A 19,851-nucleotide genomic window follows, 5' to 3' on the forward strand; every position below is an offset into this window, starting at 1 on the left:
CACCAGGACAGAGGCTCAGTACAGGGGAACAATGCAGGCTGGCAGAAGGAGAAGAGAGTCATTGAAAATGGGAGAAGGCAGGAGGACCCAAGCCTTGGCCAAGAGGTGAGAGAGAGAGTGGACAAGAGGCAGAACCTAAACCCTGACTTGGTTCTCCAGTCCAGAAGAGCCTCGGAGCTCAGTTCCAGGACTGTAGGCTGGCAGTCTTGGGTTTCAGAGTGGGAGGATGGGAGGCGGGGTGAGGGGTGGAGGGCTGGGAAGACCTGAGCACCACACCTGGCACCCACCAGAAAGCATGGCCTTGAGAGAGGTGGGGGCTAAGGTGAAGCAACTGTCAGCCCAAAAGACAGAGGCTGCCGGGGCAAGGGCTGCAAGTATTCTGCCATGCCTGCTCACCCACCCATATAAGCAGGGATAACTGCAGGGCTGAGCCCTTGATCGGGTTCACTGTGAACAAGCCAGGTGGGAATGGGTGACAAACACTCCCTACTGTGCACTCTAGGTCAAACTCAGACTGGAGCCCACTGGCTGCACTTGGGGTATTTGCTGGTGAGGATGGTGTTCCTACTTTGGCTTGGGGCCTCATCTCTAAACTGGGGCCAAAATCACCTGGCAGAAAGTGGAACTTCTGGGCACTAGAGTCTATCATAGACCTGGCGGAGGGAAGGGCTACGGCCACAGACTGGATAGAGGACAAACATCCTGTAGGGACATTTTTCTCCCTTGCCAGAAGAAAGTACCTAGACCCTTGAAAGGCACAGCTGTCTCCTTCAGGCTTCACTCTTGGAAAGCTGTGCTCAAGGACAGTTAGAGCTCCAAGAGCCCTGCCTTTCAGAGGAAGGCAAGGAAGGAAACACGTATTTATTAAGCATTCTACAAATACTATTTCATTTAATCTTCTCAACAGCTCTGGGAGGCCCCATTTTACAGTTGAGGTAACTGAGGCAGAGCTTAAGTGACTTGCTCAGGGTTACACAGCTAGTGTCTAAGGCTAGATTTGAACTCAGGTCCTCCTGACTCCAGGCTGGGAACTCTATCTACAATACAACCTAGCTGCTAGAGATAACCGTGCCTTGCAAGGGTGATCAAGGAATGACAATTTTTCCTTTAAACTCCTGATGAGCCTTCATACCTAGCCTTGGCTGCTTAAATCCATTTGCTTTTTGTTTTTTATTTTCTATTTTCAGTAGCAGGAAGGGAAAGGGAAAGACCTCAAAGGAAAGTCTAGGACAGTCATCCTGCACTGTGGGGCTAGAGGCAGGGCCCCTCCATATAACAGGAGTGGGGACGTGCTGTGGCAGCAAGCAGGTCAGAGGACACATAAGCCTGCCCCACAGAGTCACGCCTCTCATTCCCTACAAGAAAAAACCCAGACAGTAGCAAGACTACCCATTCAGGCATCTCCAAACACAGGCCTCCTTGTTCCTTATCTGAGCCCAGGGTTATTGTACTTCTGTGGCCCAGGAATGAAGTCTGAAGGTTTTCTAGACAAATGCTCCTATAGGTCAGAGTCAAGTGGCCAGTCTCATTTAGAAACTCCAGGGGCCAGGAAGGAAGTGTGCACCCCACTGACAGGTCTAGACCCACACACAGCTTTACCTAAGAAATTTGCAAGGTTATTTACTATATTCTTTTCTGCCATTGACCTGGAAAATAAAAGGAAAATCTAAAGGATTTGTGGGTTCACAGGAGCCAAATATAGGGGCTGGGAGTGTGGTGACTTAAGGGTCTTAAGGGAAATACAGGATTTGGTATAAGTGCACAGGAAACACCGAGGATAAGTGTGCATGTCCACACTTACCAGCATATAGGAGTAGAGCTAGGTGCAGACTTGGCTTTGGCCATTTGGGAGAAAGGAGGGGGTTGGAAGACAGAGGGGGCAAGGGGATGGGGAATGAAGGCCAATGACCCCCAACATTTGGGGGCCACCTGCAGGTAAGTCTCCAACCCTGCTGCCTCCACCACTCCCATGATATAGCAGAAATGGTCATTTCCCCCAGGTACCTTATGAGGGACTTCATTTTTAAAACTGTAGATTGGAACCCAATAGTAATTGGAGTACCATTCTTGTGCCCAGCAGAGGAGTCAAAGAGTGGTAGAAGAGGACATGATAAGTCGCCATCCCCTTCTCTAGCCACTTAAGCTGAGTTATAGTCTTTAGCAGACTAAACTTCTGGACAAGAGGGGGAGACTCCTCCTTGGGACAAGAGTGTGCTAAGAGTTTTTCCCAAGTAGACTGGGAAGAAAGCAGAAAGATACAGAAAGAGACAATGATAGAGCTGGGTGCAAATACAGCCAAAGAGACAGACAGATGGACACACCACAGATCCCCATATGGGTCAGGAAATGCCCCCAGCCTCAGGGGTTGACTCTGGCCACTGGAGATGATGGTGGCCCAGGAAGTGCACTCTGAATGTGCGAACACTGGGAAGCAGGCTGCCCCAGTCCTAACCCCAGCAGAAGAAGCTTTCCAAGGGAGAGAGTGGGGAGGTGGAGGGGGAGAGGAGGGAGAAGAGGTCTACCTTATAGGCAACTCGAGCAGGGCATTTCTTTCCCAGGCCGAGGGGTGGGGACATGTGTTTCAGCATCTCAAACATGTCACTGTAACTGATGCGCCCACTGGGAACCAATCAGAAAGAGGCAGAGGCACCGCAGGGAGGGGACATCAGCGGCAGGAGGGCAGCACAGAGGTTAGGAGGGGAGGGAAGGGATGGGGGAAGGGGAGGAGTGGGAGGAAGCAGACAAGAAAACAGATCCAGTTAATCAAATTTTTCCATTAAGAACATAAAAAAATTAAAAGTAGGTAAAATGAGGGATTTCTCTGCTTTATTTTTTCATCCCCATTCTCAGTGCCCTCCTCCCCCAGCCCTGACCCCTATTCTCCTGGTCTGCAGAGAGATCCCTAGGTCGAAGTTATACCTTGATGCTCTAATCCCTGCAGCAGTGGACGGGATGATTGATGTCTAAGGTAATGGACATGGAAAGGGATGAGGGAGGGGTGGGCTAGGTTGGCTTTTTAATTTTATTTTCTTATTTTGATTTAAAAAAAATAATTTAAAAATGCCAAATCCAAAAATCTTTGTATTCACCATGCCAGGGAGAGCTGGTAGACAGAGTTATGGGACAGACAAAGCTCTGACTCATAGAATCATAGCCAATACTTCCTTTTCTTTTTGTGGTCAACATTTCTTTCCAATTTAGGTTAAAAGCTAAAAAAAGGGGGAAAAAGGGAAAAAAAGAAGAAAAATCCTTCCATAAAACACAACTGAAATGGGCAAGTGAAATGGGTACTTTGGAATGTAAATTCATAGGGAGAGCCCTGTTTCCAAGGCCAAACTCAAAAGCAGCTTCTCTGGGACCAGAGACCTTATAGATCTTGCAAAGGGAATACTAGCCCCGTGATACAGCCTTGGGACCCAAAAGGAAGGGGCCAGGGACCCCATTCTTGGGCTGAGAAGGAATCTCAGAAAGGGTCCAGGGGAGCCTGGCCCAGACAACAGACTTGTGCTCACTTCTAATTCTCCCTCCTATAAGATTACAAGTTGATGGGACTGCTCTATCCCAGGGCTGATGACGGTCTTGAAGAGCTGAGTCTTAGCATGGAGCTAGCTCTGCTAAAGTAGGCCAAGGAGGAGAGGAGCCAATGAGACACCAGGGACTTGGCCACCTCCTCTTGTCTTCTTGCCATTCTTTCTGGGCCATAAAGCTCAGGTACCATTCAGTCTACTTCTGAGTGGCCCATGCTGAGCATTAGCTTTAGAGTTTCTGGGCCATGGAACTCTGGTTCTCTTTGGATGCAAGAGACAGCTAAAGTGACTTCAGAGATGCTGCATTTGCAGAGGGGCATTTCTGCCTTCCTCATGTTCCAGCCAAGCCTTGCTCTGAGGGGCAAGGTGGCCACACCATGTTACACACCATCTTTTTGACTTCTGAAAATCTTCCAGCTCAGATCATGCTCTTAGCACCTGCTCCCTCCTTCTCCAGGGCCAGGAGAGGAGCTACCTCCAGTCAAGACTTGCAGAGGACTGCCTGATCTTCTGTATGTGTGGTAGGGGGTAGGAGGAGGGGGAGGGGATCTCATGTTGGTCCTTAGCCTCACATACTGCATTGACCCGTCTCTGGAGAGTTCAGAGGGGATATTTTTTTGGACAACGACAAATCCCTTGGCTAGAATTTGGCTTCCTGCTCCAAGGCCCTGGCTTTGATTCATCTCCAGCTGATGGGCAGTGTTCCCAGGTCAATGTTCTAGACTGTTTATCTGTCTTTTCCCATCTTTGGATTTTTCAGGAACAACAGTCTACCCAGCCAAGGAGGTCAAAGAGGGGAATAAACCCTTCAATGAACCAAAGAGGGAAGGTCATTGGGCCAGCCTGGCTCTTTCCATTGTGGGGCTAGCCTTTTGTAAACCTTACATTGTTATAAGAATTCCCCAGCTGAAACCTCAAGGGTGTGTGTGTGTAGGGGGGTGTTGTTTTGGGGAGAAGGAGATGGAGGAAAGCAGGAAAATAAATATCTTCTTCTCCTGGGATCCACAGTGATCCACAGAATCAAAGCTCTGTCCTCCTCGACCAGGCTTCTTCCTATAGCAGCCTCTCCCTCCACACCCTCAAGCAACTTTCTTGTGCACTGTCTCATAAGGCTGCCTGTCTCCAGCCAGCTAGGAGTGGGAAAATTAGATGGGGAAAACAAAGCGTCCAAGAGGTTAGATTGCAGAGGGAGAGGGGCAGGCCAGGGTGGGGAGGAGAGAAAAAGGGAAGTGTCAGTCATTCCTGTCTCAGGCATGGGGTCAGACACATCATGGTTACTTTGTCTACTGTTGGCATTTCGGGTAGGAAAGAAATTATGCTGGATGGATTCTCTGAAGTTGCAAACCTTGTAGGCCAACCTACGAGGGCAGTTCTTTCCTAAGCCAACGGGTGGCGCAATACAACGCAACAAACTGTACATATCCTTATAATGAATCCGGCAACTAGAAAGGAAACGTCACATGTTACAACAACAAAGGCATGATGACCCGCCCTTCCCCTCTTTCCCCCTCCCCCATGAGAAGGTGTGCATCTGGTGAGGCTGATGGGGAGGAAGGGGGATCAGGAAGGCAGCTGTCCCACTGAGGGGCTGCTGGGGTTTGGGAGGGGGAAAAGACATCTCACCTTGCCCCAACTCTGGGTGGGGAAGGGAGAGCTAGACTGCAGGCCAGCTTCGCCCCAGCCACAATGTATCAAGCACCGTGTATCGAGGACCAAGAGCTAGACAGGGGGCAGAGGCCCATGGGAAGAATTCTTTTCCTTTCCCCTCTGGGTGACTGTCACCATGAAACCTCAGTTTGGTAGATGGAGGAGGAAAGGCACAGAAAGGAGTCAAACCACTTGGGTTCTAGAGAGATTTCATCTCTCACTCTTCCCATGCTGGACTTGTGCTCCTGAAGTCTCTTCTTCTCCCCCCCCCCCCATATAAGGACATTTCTCCTTACGGTTACTTTGAAAGCTCCAAAAAAGAAAAAAAAACACCTTTTCTTATTTCATAGTTTCTCAAAAGAACAAGAGGAAGAAAAATAGAGGTTGGACCCATAAAAGGAAGGTGCCTGTGTCCATGGTCCTGAAAGTTGGGAGCGCTCTGGCTCTCCGTTGGGCTGGAGACCTCCCTACTCCCCCATCTGGCCAGTATCCATCAGACAAGGAGGGGTCACTGTAATAGCCTAACAAATTCACCATGTTATGGGTAACCGCAGATATCTCCAACCTCCCTTAATAACCCATTAGGACTCATTATCAAGGAAATGACCTAAGTAAGCTGTTCATGAAGCTTCATATATTTTCACTTATACTACACCTTTCTGAGTAAATGATCTCTTTGTCTTTATGTCCAGTAGTATCTTCTTCTTATTGTTATATCTATAATAGCTTCCTTCTTCCCTCAAGGGAAGGTCCTAGTTCTAGTACCTGGGATTTGGGGAACAAGTGTCTGTTCAGAGGAGAGCCTCTCCCCAGAATTTGGTAGCCTCTAATCTCAGTCTTGGTCTTCCTGGACTCACACATCTGATCTGCTTAGTTGGTCTGGTCAGGCTCTCAATAAATGTCTGCTGGAATGAATGAGTGAACCTTGCATTCCTAAAAGGGAGCTGCCTGGCAGTGACTGAAAGAAGGCCCAGTTCCCACAGCTGTTGCTTTAGCCAGGAGCTTAATCCCTGGGTGTCCTCACCTTGGCTGCCTTGTGGCTGACTTTCTGCCTCTGACTCTCAGTAAGCACTGGAGCTTTTTTCTTTCTTCCCTTTCCTCTCTCTGACATGCCCTTCAATCCAACTTTCAGAAAATCATCATCATAGTGGGGTGTCTGTTTTCCCATAACAAGATATCCCCTGGAGAAACAGACCAAATAATTGCAAGAACTACCTGGACAATTCAGGGCAAAAAAAAAGTCCTTGCCCCCAGAACTCTCTAGAGACCTATAGCACTTTGCCTAGGGAGCCTAAAAAGGCATCATGGAATAGGGCTAATAGTGCTGAGCTTGAAGTTAGGAAGATCTGGGTTCAAATCTCACTCTCTGATATTTAATAGTTTTATGACCACAGAAAAGTCACTTAACTCCCAGCCTCAGTTTTCCCATCTATAAAATGGGGATAACAACACTTGACGTACTTACCCCACAGTGGTTTTGTGAGCATTAAATGATATAATGAATATGAAGTGCTTTATGTCAGCTATTATGATTACTAAGCCTTGGGCAATGGACTTGGTTGCTAACTGAGTCAGTCCACTTTGTCAATGAGCTTCTCTCAGTCTAATGCTGGGTCTTCTGGCCACAGTGCTCCTCCCTTAAGTCAGCTGAGCTGAGGGCACACCCATCCCTTTGGGGATCTGCCATATTGGTCTCCTTCTATGAGGTATCATGTCCTTTTGTATTGCTTTTCATTTAGGATTGCTACTCCTTCATCGTTACTAATGGAGATTACACAGGTAAAAAACCATGAGAAAAAAGATCTGGATATTTCCAAGGCAAATCTTGCTTTCTTTCCTGGCAGAATCATGAGCTCCAACACCTCAGTGCTACCTTCTCTACTGAGGTCAGGGGCCAAAGAGCCTTCCTGAATCTTCCAAAGCTTTTTTGATCCAAACCCCTACTGGTTTGGTCATGACAGTCTCCTGCCTGACTGCCGGACTTCTTTGGAATGTTGTAAAAGAAGTAGATGAGCAAAGCTAAAGGAAGAAAGGAATAACTGCAGGTCCCAAGGGCCCATATAACATGACTATGCTTAACATCGTGTCTGATCCACAGCTCCTGGCATTGGTCAGACAGCCTGAGATACTGAGATTTGGGGCCATTGGTTGATATCTCCTTGCCCAATAGTAACTATTCTGATGTGACAGTCATGAGGGTGAAAAAGTGTGAAGCCTTCCAGTTCTTTGAGACAAGAGGTTGGGCCAGCTATCTCCGGGGATCAGTGCCTGCCTAGAAGGAATTTCAGGGAATTGCTTCCTGAAAAATTTTCTCCCTTGGGAGGATATTCTGCCTGTAGGTAGAAGAACAGATTCTTTCTAAAAATGCTGGGCTCATTTAGAGAATGGACTGATGCTGAGTACAGCCATGCAAGGGAGCAGGGACAGGAGGGGATGGAAGGGAGAGAGAACTCAGGGAGGGGCCAATGGCAACATCAGCACCCCTGCCCCATAGGAATGCTTCTCCCCTTCAGTTCTTACCAGGTTTGTGCACTGAGGCTCAAAAGAAAATTTCACCCAATAGAGAAGCCTTAAGCCAATTCTCATAGTACTTGCTTTGCACAAGGTAGGCACTCGAAAACATTTGATGCATGAATGAATCCATATTGTTTTTCTAGCCTTCCCTGATGATGGGGACCCCAACTATTGTGACTAGGGTATGTAATTGTTTATTTGGAGGCTCTCATCTTATAAATGAGTCATAAAAGGATCTTGAGAATACAGCTTACTTAATGCCTAACCATTCCCTTCTTGCTAGCAGGTACCTTCTGATTGCCTTCAAAGGAACATGAAAGGCTGACTGACCATCTCCTATAAAGCTTTACACACTACTTTAAATCCATCCATCCTAGACCATACATAGTTTCACAGTTCTTATCACTGAAGGGAAACTTCTCAAGGCAAAAATGAAGGTTTCCCAGGGAGATTATCTATTCTGAGATAATCCGGATTCTCTATCATCAATTAAATTCATGAAGGTGACAGAGGTCTCTACCTTAGACAAGTGACTAACTAGAAAAAGGAAGGCAATTTTGACTGTTGAAAGTCTCACTTTACCTGAAAGCATTCTTCGTGCCCCAAGCACTCAGAAGTCAAATTCTTTATGATTCCCACAAGGGCATCAGAGCTTGGTGACAAGGCAGCCTAGCAAATGTGTGCCCAGAGAAACAAAAAGCTTCCAGAACCCCACGGTTTGGGATAATTTTTCAATAGATTCCTCTACCACTGCCATATTGGGGATCTGGTTAAGTGAGCATATTTCCATTGTCAACAGAAACCTCCTTCTCTAGGTAGGTGCAGATTATTCAGAAACATCATCAAGACAGCCTATAAACATCAGAGTACTCCCCAAGGGTTGCAGAGGGCATAGGACTTGCATGTTAATTTCCCAAACCTGTCTATTTTTTCTGCAACACAAGACAGAATGACCATCAGAGTTTAAGTGATCATGCCCAAGGGGGAAGAATAGAAACCTTTTGGAATAGTATTCAATCATATTCCCTTTGGGAAAGAGGAGCCTTCCTTTAAGCACAGTAGTGCCAAGCTTAACCCCTTTTCTGAGCACCATGAATTAAGGGAGCAGGCGCTATGGGACTGTCTCCTCCAGGGACCTTCGCAGCAATGAGAACATACAGAGCATATACGTACCATGCAGCTGGGTCATATTCAGCCCAGACCCGAATAAATTCGTCCAGGTGGTGAGGCCCTAAGATGGAAGAGTCTCGAGTCAGGTACTCAAAATTATCCATAATCACAGCCACAAAGAGATTCAGCATCTGCAGGAAAGAAGAAAAGACAACTTAGGAAAAGTGGGCCATGGGGTCTTCAGGCATTTAGCAGCTAGAAAAGAGCATGTTGGAAGCTCAGCATTCATTTAGTTCATTGCTGTTTGAATTCTGCAAGCACAAGGGCTATTATTGTAGCCCAAGAGTGACAAAAACCCCCCAATTCAGTTTAACAACTTTTTTCCATCACAAACTATAAAACCTCTCCTCCCAGAGAGCTATGGGAAGATGTCTGTCCAAATGGCAACTCCTTTACTCACCTTAGACTCCGCACTTATACCTCTGCTAAAATCCCATGTCATCTACAGCTCTCCTTCTACTCCAGCCTCTTTGGGGTACCAAGAGATACTCATTGAGCCAGTCTGCTTCCTAGTCACTATCATAAGACACCCTGACCACTATCCTGAAGGCCTGTGCAAGACCTGCACTAGAAATAGTTCTCAGTTACTTCCATATAGTCCTAGAGTAAGCCCTGGCCCAGGGCTTTGAAGCTACAATCTGGCTTAAAAAGTGTACACATATCTACTTCCAATTCTGCTCCATATTTTCTATTCCATACTCTTTCTGTTGGTCATGGGAACATAGCTGGAAGAAGTCTTAGACATCATCTAGTTCAAACCCCTCAAATTATAGATGAGAAAACTGAGGCTTTGAATGGGAGAATTGCTTGCCCAAGGTCATTACTAACTCAGGTTCTCTGACACCAAGTCCCGCATTCATCTGATTAGACCTCCTTGCTTCCTTTGCCCTCTCCTTATTAAACTCTGATCTCTCCTTGCTCTTCATTCTATCACTAAGGGCCTGGAGAAGAAACTGACAGTAGGTAACCAGGAAGGAAGATGGTGGTATGTTCTCCCCACACCTTAGGACTATTTTTACTGCAGGGCAGGTGACATTTCTGTCATTCACAAATCCACAAAGATGCCCCCAAATTAGGCAATTACAGGGCAGAATGCCAGAATTGAAGACATCAAAGGTAATCTGTGATATTTAACCAAGGATATTTTGACATAAACCCTTAAAAGCAGAAGATTTACTTCTAGATGGATAAATGGAGGCTGTTTCAGGGTTTAAATCACAAGGTAGATGTGTGCATTTGGGCAAAGTGAAATACAAGGATGAGCAATTAGCTAATGACCACTATCAATGGAGAATCCAATCTAAATGAACTAAACAATTCCTGGCCAGGGGTGGGTGTGTGGGTGGGAGCGGCTTAATTTCCTCATTATTCACTTCCACTATTCACTTTTTTACCTATGTAGATAAAATCCAGTAAAGGTAGACCACAGTCACACAGTTAGAACTTTGGTCCCACTACATCAAGAGAGAGCCTACCAACCATGATATTGATTTGGGATTTCTCTCTAACTCTATGGTCTTCCTGGCCGTGGGCAATGAGATGCAATCTGGTGAAAGGTTTGTCAAGAGGGAACCTCAAAAACATCAAGATCACTCATTGGTAGCTCCAAAATAGCTCAGAGGCTGAGGAATCTATTTGTCACTGAGCTAAGAGGTTAAGTTATTTGCCAATCCTCAGGGTTCCCTCTCTCCTCACTAACCTTAGCCCTGTTTATCTCCCTTCTGTATATGTGTACCTGACTGTAGTATGTATGATTGGCTTTTCAAGGCAGTAAAGTCCAAGTGCCTAATGCAAAGGAATTATTTGACTGAACCAAACTGCATTTCGATGAACAGTGGCTTATGTATTTGTCTTTGAACTAGAATGTCCCTAATATGACCAGCTTGAAAAGTAACATGGCGTGGTGGATAGAGAGTTGGCTTTGAAGTTAGAAAACCTAGGTTAGAATCCCACCTTTGCCATACAGTAGATGTGTGACCAGCAGCAAGTCATTTAACCTTTCAAGGCCCCAGGAAACTCAGTAAGACTATGAATTACAGAAGAATTGTTTGTCTGTGTCAGTAGAATTCCATACACTGGTAAAACCACAGATTCAGACCCTGTCCAAATGATAGTGAATCTTTTAATTCTGGATGCCTTTATACTCAGCTCTTCAAAGAAAGACCTGTGAGAATGTTCATTGTTTTGGGCAATCTACTAAAATGAACTCTTGCCAGAATTAAAAATCCCAAGTTCTTAAGACTTGTGGAATGTATAAAAAGATTCATATGTTGCTAATAACAAGTTATTAGAAAAAAAGTGACAAACTATTCAGAGGGGTAAAAGAAACCAACACAGTCTCTGGGTGTCCTCAAGCCTCTCCCCAGCCCATTCCCATAGGGTGAAGGACCCCTGTTCACCCCGAAGCTTGGCAGACAATTGGTAATTAAAAGCATGTGGCTCTTTCCACAAGAGAAAGAAAACCCTTCACAATGAGTTAATTACCAAATGATTGCTTCCGGGATTAAAGGGTTTGATCACCAGGGTAATAAAGGCTTTTAAAATGGAACTGCCTGGTAATGTGACATGAACCCTAATTAGAAACCAGCAGGAGAGGCATGGAGAATGGAAGGAGGCTGAATTGCAAACAAAGTTTGTCTGGGGAATCAGATGGAAGAGAAGGGTGCTCAGGGTGCCAAAGGGGGGATGGGGAGAGCGATAGGGGAGACATGTAGTGACCTAGACTCACCAGAAAAGAACAGAGGAAGATGAAGGAGACGAAGTAAAAATAAGCAAAGTCACTCCCACATTCATCTTTTAATCTGGTCTCGGAGTCACAGGGACGGTTGCTGAGACACGACAACATGATCTCATGCCAGGCTTCTCCTGTGGCACTCCTGCAAAAAGGGACAGAGCCGTGGTGAAATTCTGCAGGGAGAGACAGGAGTCCTTGATCATAGGCTCCTAAGGAGCACTGGCCCAGTTGTTATGGGATTTCAGAGTAGAAAAAAAACAGATTCATACCCATTGAACCACCTTTACCCACAACATTTTCCTTGAAGTTACTTCCCAAGCTTTATGTCCTCCAGGAAACACCAAACCAAAGCCAATAGAGGCAGAAGGGCCTCTCTTCTGTTTTAAAGAGATTCCACATTAGCTTCTGCTCTGGGAAGATTTGAATCTCTTGGCCCATCAAAAAGTACTTGTTTATAACTACTCTAAATCTTTCCTGCTTCAGTAAAAGCCCATTTTCCCTACTTCTGATAGTTATTGAAACAGAAATCAGTTGCTAGTCACTCTCCTTTATTCACTTTTACATCTCTCCACTAAATCAAGAAATATTTATCGAGAAGCTATTATATAACGAAGCCCTGTATTGGACACTGTGAGGAGATAAATACAAGTCAGATCAAATCAAGTCAACGAGCATTTCTGAAGTGCCCACTAGGTGCCAGGTATTGTGCTAAGCCTGGGCATGTAAAGAAAAGCAAAAACACACTTCCTACCCTCAAGAAACTTACATCTTAAATAGGTAGATACATAAATAGGTAGATAAACAGATAAATAGGTAGACAAAAGACCTATCAAGGTATACAGAATAAAAGGAAAGCACTCAGAGAGGGATCTGCTGGAGCAATCGGATTTTAGGGTTGAGTCTTAAATGAAGTCAGAGAAACTAAAGGGTAGAGGTGAAGAGAGAGGGTCTTCCAGGTGTAGGGGACAGCTAGTGTAAAGGCACACAGATGGGAGCAATTTAAAGTAGGCTAGTGTTGTTGGAACCCAAAGTTTGTGGAGGAGAGTAAGGTTTAATGAGCCTGGAAAGAACTCATCTCTGACAACAAGGAGCATATAATTTGGTAAAGGAAATAAAGATTCTGTACAATGATTCTTGGAATCTTTTTGTAACCAGTGGCCCAGAGCCTTAAGCCCTCAATTCAGGGGTGCACCCCAAGTTCCTCTTTTTGGTTCATTTTGCCCCACTGAGTTTCCCTAGGAATCTCAGGATTTAGCTCATGGTATCTACAGATGTAGAGTCCCAGCTCCTATATAAGTATTCAAACTAATAGAACAACCTTAATTTCACCCCACTAAAATACAAAACAGATCATGATAGCATATAAATAATAGATGATAATTTTCTTTTTCTCCCCAGTTAGTCCTACCTTCTCCCTCAAATCCTATATAGTCTAGAACATAGTACTCCCCCAGAAGGGAGTAAAGGAGATACCCTCTGCCTGGGACAGGATCATTTCTTTGGCAGAATCTGCCTCCTAACCTCCTGTCCCACCCTATATGTGGCCAGTCTTCAGCCAGCTAAAGGCAACAACTGCTGTAAATTCAGGCATCCAGATGAAAAGGCCTAATCTTGTATAGAACATGATGCTTGTGCTTTTGTGGCAAATTCCTGTTCCCAGTGGAGGCTAATGTATTTCCTAGGGCCCTTCTGTTATCCCCTTGTGTATGGTTTTCTGATCTATCAGTTGTGTGGTATTCCTAAAGTCATCTGGGGCCACCAGATGACTGACTTACAAGATGGAGAGGTCAGATTCCTAGCAGGTCAGGGCCCTGATGTCTGTGGGACATTATCTACACTGAACCTTCAAAATGACTGGGAGACTGGGAATCTGATCCATTGCTGGTCTCTGTCATGGTCAGAGGGTTCTAACCTTACTTGTAACTCTAATTCCCTAATCTTAAATAAAGCAGAGGTCTCAGAATGCTCTACTTCATAGAGGAGTCTATGAGTGTGTTAAAATTATATCTTGTTCTAGTTCCCCTGACCACCGCCTCCTCTTCTAGTTATTATTGTAAGTTTATAAATGGCCACTTGTTGTTTGTCCTTTTGTTCTCGAAGAGGACCATGACATCAGGAAGATGATGCCATGACTAGCAAGTGAATTGGATTGAAGTGAGGGAGGGCTGTGCAAGGTCACCAGCTTCAACTCTCAGAGCTAAAAATTCCATGGTTGAAATTCAAGTCAATATATAAACTAACAAAAATTTATTAAAAGAAAATACACAGAAATATGCAAATAAAGGAGGCTGTTCCAAGAGAAGTTTGGATTAGACAGTCACTAAGATTCTTCGTGCCTATTGCATACAAATATGAGTTATTAATTAACAAAAAATTTCAAAGCTCTAGGTTAGAACATTTTAATTATTTAGGAATAGAGATAGAGACTAGATCTGTGATTTCATGTATAAAGTATAAAGCATAAAGCATAAGCTACTTGCAAACTATCTCACAATTAACTAAAGTCACATCCTGAGACTATATGCTAAATCAGGGGAAGCCAGCCAGGCCTTGCTTTAAGGGTCCTTTGGTCCTGCTAACTGACCATGATCTGTAAGCCTCAGTTTAGATCCAGACATTGACAGCGAGACCAGCAGAATACCAGAGAAGTTACTGATAACGTTGAGATGATGTGGATGTTATTGAACTAACCCTAAGGTGTCATACATAAGAGTAAGTCTGTCCCCTATGAAAACCCTATAAAATGAGACCCCAAACTCCTGCTGTCTGAGCACCCTTCTAAGGGCCCATGCTTCTCCTAACTCCAATCCATAATTACATAAGTGACTTTCTATGCCTCTCCCCTCCCTGTTCTCTTCCCCACACTGCTTGCGTTCCTCCACCACTCCATCCCAGTCCCCATACCGTCTGCCTCTGTACCACCCCCTCATGCCATTTGCTTCTGTACTTACTGTGTTGTTTGCCACTATGCCCTCTGTACTTTATTAATTAAAGTGTGATTGAAGCATTACTTCCCACTGCCATCATGTTCTTTCCTGGAGAGTATTCGAAGAACTGGGTGTGCCTGCCACCACTCAACTCAGAAGGACCCCCTTGTGGTTTCATTTCCTTATTCAATTAGTAATTCCATAAATTAATTAGCAATTCAGTGAACTAAGCCTCATCAAAGATTGCTACCATTCTAGTGGTGCCACTAATATGATTATCTTTATCATCACCAGGACCCATTAATATACATGCAAATCTGTGCCAAAACGTGACCCTGATCTCTATGGGAAATAGATAAGAAAAGCTTTGTCCTAAGCCAGGGACTGAGTCTCCCAAAGCAAAGTAGGGCACAAGAACCTCACACATCAAGGGAACAAGGGACAAGATCCCCTCAGCTTCAATGGCTGCATGTGCTATATTCCTACCAGACAGTCATACCAAAACCCCATTCATTCCCAGATCAGGGCCAAAACACTACATAACCTCAGCAATCTGAGACAGAACCAGATGGACAGGAACCCATCTGCTGGTCATTGTTTGCAAAGCACTTTCTATACATCATCTCACTTGAACCTCACAATTACCCTGTGAGGTAAATACTACTTGCTTTATTTTCCCTTTTTTTATACAGAAGAGAGACAGAGGCTCAGATATACAGATACTAACTGACTTGCCCAGAGTCACACTGCAAATAAGTATCTGAGGTGGGATTTGAGCTCAGGTCTTCCTGATTCCAAGTCCAGTATTCTATCTACTTGGTCATGTTGTGCCTAATAGTCTCTACCCGGCAGTGAGTGGGCAGGCACAGTTTCCTTGACCAATCACATAAGGGGACAAAGGCTAGGAGAAGCATCACCATCTCCAGAAGGGGGAATGATGCTTAATCGGGTTAGGAAGTCAATAAAACCAGATCCTTTGGTCTTAGTTTCTACTCATTGAGTGGGAAAGTTGCCATGTATGATGCTCCTTCACCATACTACCTAATTGTCTCCAGATGGCTTCTTGGACCTCCCTAGTGGCCCCACTTCTCTCTTCTATGAGGCATCTCCCAGGAAAGGAGGGGTAAATACAATCTTAGGTATCACAGTGACTTTGATTCCAGTTTTTTACTAACACAAAAACTGTTGCTACAAATATTTGGGCATATCTATAGGGCTATCATCCTCATCTTATACTGTCCCCTAGAACCAACCTGGACTCTGACAAGTAAGCTTTTGTCTTATCTCATCCAGAATCAAGCCTTCCATGTCATTTTTTGGCCACTATTTCCAAACAATGTCACCACCTGTACTCTTTCTATCCTCCTCTCCCACTTCCACCATGAGTTTGAACTCCTCCCTAGAACACTTGGCTCCGATAGATGAGCTGTTGGCTTTATCTTGCCTGAAACCAGGCCTTTTTGTCACTTCCCAACCATTTCCAAGCCATGCCAATGAGTGTACGCTTCATCCTCATGGTTCTGCCTTCTCATTATGTGTTGTCATAACCCATTGGAATGTAAGTTCCTTATTCTCAGCAATACGATGATCCACGGCAATTCCAAAGGGCTCAGGATGAAAAATGCTATCCACATCCAGAGAAAGAACTGATGGAGTCTGAATGCAGATCAAAGCATACTATTTTTCATTTTCTTTATTGTTTCCATGGTTTTTAAAAATCTATTTCTTCTTTCACAACGTGACTAACATAGACACATTTTACATGTTTGCATATGCATAACTTATATCAATCACATTGCTTAACATCTTAGGGAGATAGGAGGTGAGGAAAGGGAGGAGAAAATTTGGAACTAAATTTTTTAAAAATTTAATGTTAAAAATTGTCCTTATGTGTAATTGGGGAAAAATAAAATATTTTTTAAAAGAATGTAAGTTACTGAGGGCAGGAGACTATCTTGCTTGCTTGTACTTGGTATTTTATGCACATCTCCTAGCACATAATGGGCACTTAATAAATGCTCTATCTATCTTTGACCTTGGGTTATATGCGCAATGACAGAATCTCTTAGTCAAAGGATATGAATAGTTTAAGGAGTTTTCCCCAAAGTCAGTGCCCTGTGATCCATAGGAAACTAATTAACTTTTTTTAGGGATCATATAAGGCCTAAAGATAGAGCAAGAACTAGCTAGGAATAATCCTTTCCTATTTCTACATGTCTTTAGGATGGTTACTCCAAAGCTTTGCCCCAAGGCAAGGAGACTAGCCTTTTATTGCCCAAGGTTTCTGTGCCACTCTGGAGGAAAATTAGGGAAATGGATCTATAGGCAACCACATTAAGTCCTTCTCAGACTTGCATTAGGGTAGGGGATTCTGTCTGATTCAAGAGGCTTGGTGGAATAACGCCACGGCAGAAGCAATAGAGTTCAGGATCCTCAGGTTAAGATAGCTTTTCTTTAAAAGATATTAAAACCATCCTTAAGACTTGACTCAGGGGACAATTCCCCTTCTGTCTAATCTTAAATAAAAGAGAGGTCTCAGAATGCTCTATTCCAAACAGAAGTCTATGAGCTAAGTCTCATCAAAGACGGCCACCATCCTGGTGGTGCCACTGATATAAGATTACCCTCATCACCACTAGGACCCATTAATGCATGTGTAGACCTGTGCCAAAATGAGGCCAAGGGTGTGACTTTCAGTGTTCTGGGTACAAAAGCCAGGGCACAATTCTTTCATATTTTTGACTGGTAAACCAGCAGCATGACAAACATGGTAACAAGGAAGCTGACCTTGGCTAAATCAATGCTGCAAGCTCACTAAATATCATTTTCCTGCTCTGAATAGCCTTCCCCTGTGACTGCTAAAAAAACCTGCTTTCGTCAACTCTCAGGTATCCATGAGTATCTCATTTCATTCCAATCTTAAGTCCGATGCACTGGATTCTCCTGAATCAGGCCTCACTTATTATAGATGCTGATATGAAAAGCTCCTACCATACCATCCCCTACAAAGGTTGATTGAGGGGCACCTGTTGCACTTTAGCCTACATGGACCAGGACTTTGCTGGGGGGCTCAGAGGTTCATCTGCTCAGTCCTTAAGAGGCATGGGATGCACCCTTGATGTTTCTGTGTCCATAAGTGGCAGACCCCAAAATTGCCCATACCTGAACAGCAACATCAAGGCTTGTAGGAATGTCCGGAAGTTGTTATGCCGATTGATATTAGTTTCATCATCAAGAGCAATGTTTCCAAAGACCTGGAAAGGAAAAGCAAGATATAACAGAAACTCTGAGTTCAGGCCCTGGGCTCACAGCTGCTCACCCAAGGAGGACTTAATAAAGGAAGATACATCCATTAGCAGAACAGCATTGTCTATGTTCCTGGCATAAGGCCAGGGACATAACCATATGTATGCAGGTACTCAAAAACCAAGCTCCAGCCTCAGTCAGTGTCTTACTAGCCAGCTCCAAAAAACAGGAACACAGCAGTCAAAGAATACAGCAGGGAGCTTCCTTCCAATCCCCTCCTGTGTCTCTGTCCTTTGGCGGACAAATTGTCTAACTGTTGGGTCTCTTAATTATCACAGTACAGTGGATTGTCATCAGAGAACATGGCTTCAAATCCCATTTGTGACATTTATTTGTGTGACCTTGAGCAAGTCATTTACATTTCCTGGGTCTGTTTCCTCACCTGTTAAAATGAGGGGGTTGGACCAGAAGACTCTTGAGACTATGACCACAGCCACAGACAGAACACCATGACCATGAGTGTATGCGTCCTTTGGAGTCTCTGTGTGTATCTGTCTGTGCATGCCTGGGTCTGCAGATATGTACCTAAGCACATATATCAAGAATCTCTGGATCTTAGAGTAAGAAGGAATCTTTTGCTGTTATTATTGTTTAGTCGTTTCAGTCATATGTGATTTTATTCAGGGTATTCTTGGCCAAGATACTGGGGAAATTTGCCATTTCCTTTTCCACTTCATTTTACAGATGAGGAAATTGAGGCAAACAGGGTTAATTAAGTGACTTGGCCAGGGTCACACAGCTAGTAAGTGTCTGAGGCCAGATACAAACTCAGAAAGAGGAGTCTTCCTGACTCCAGGCCCAACACTCTATGCACTGTGACACCTAGCTGCCCAGAAGAAATCTTAGCAAACAGCTAATCCAATTCCTTTATGTTTACAGATGAAGACCCCAAGGGTCAGAGAGATGATAGGACTTGGCCAAAGTCACTCAGTTTTGAAGTGGCAGTGCCAGGGCTTCCACCTGCACATGCATGAATATGTCCCCGGGACTACACACTCCCGCTCTGTTCCTGGCCATTCTACCAGGTGGAGCTGGCAGCATGGGGCACTCACCTGCATGCCGATGATGGCATAGATGAAGAATAGCATGGCAATCAGTAAGCAGACATATGGCAGAGCCTGTGAAATGAGATACCAAAGGAGATGCTGTTAACAATCTAAGGGATCAAGCCTGCAAACTGAGGGGACTCAGATACTCTGGGTAAGACTCAGTTTTGGTTATATTCTAAGTACCCCAAGTCCAGCCTGAAGACCAGAGGCTCCTTCCCGTGAGTCGAGGCTTCTCACGCCACTGTGGCACATAGCCTTCCTGGGGCAGACTCCATCATGGTGTGTACAGGAGATAAAAATATTGTCTGATTTTGCTTAGTCCCCTTCTCTGAGGATGCCTAACATTTAGTTGACCCTTTGGCTACTGTTGTCCACTGGGCCAATGCTCAGCCAAAATGACCTACTGGTGGTTTCCCCAGATGTAATATTCCCTCTCTCATCTGTGGGTCTTTGCTCAGACTGTCTGCTTGGCCCGGGAAACATTCCTATCTCACCTCCACCTCTTAGAATCTCTAGCTTCCTTCCAATCTCCATTCAAATGCTACCTCCTACGTAACATCTGCCCTACTCACCTCAGTTGCTAATCATCTCCTTCCAAAATTATTTTGTATTTTTGTATTTACTTACCTATGGATATGTTGTATCCTCCCAAAAGAATGTGAACTCTCTGAGAACAAAGATTGTGGTGTCCTCAGTACCTGGCCCTATGTCTTATACAGACTGGGCTCTTAATAAATACTGAATGGAATGAACATCTTCAGGAAACAATTCTCAGGGGGCACTCAGGCTTTGGTCCTAGGTTTAAATAAGAGCCCAGATTCTAATAAACTTTGTCTTTGGCTGAAAGAAGGCTTGGGTCAAATTCTTACAGGCAGGACCCGTGTGTTCTGATTTTGGGGTTCCAGCACTCCTAAACCTCATCACATTTACCCAAACAAAAACCCATGACTATCTATTGCAAAGATCTTGAGCTAAAC

General features: G+C 44.6%; 1 protein-coding gene across 1 annotated transcript in view; it reads right to left on the reverse strand.

The window, feature by feature from the left end:
* The window catches only part of CACNA1B (calcium voltage-gated channel subunit alpha1 B), a 252,226-nt gene that overhangs the window by 32,270 nt on the left and 200,105 nt on the right, over positions 1–19,851 (reverse strand). The window contains 5 exon segments of the mRNA XM_078149926.1: positions 2,523–2,619; positions 8,862–8,989; positions 11,587–11,734; positions 17,682–17,773; positions 18,878–18,943. Coding sequence (XP_078006052.1) covers positions 2,523–2,619; positions 8,862–8,989; positions 11,587–11,734; positions 17,682–17,773; positions 18,878–18,943 — 531 coding nt within the window.

Source organism: Phascolarctos cinereus, unplaced genomic scaffold (assembly GCF_003287225.1).
Source record: "Phascolarctos cinereus isolate Bilbo 61053 unplaced genomic scaffold, phaCin_HiC Scaffold_2;HRSCAF=192, whole genome shotgun sequence".
Lineage (NCBI taxonomy): Eukaryota > Metazoa > Chordata > Mammalia > Diprotodontia > Phascolarctidae > Phascolarctos > Phascolarctos cinereus.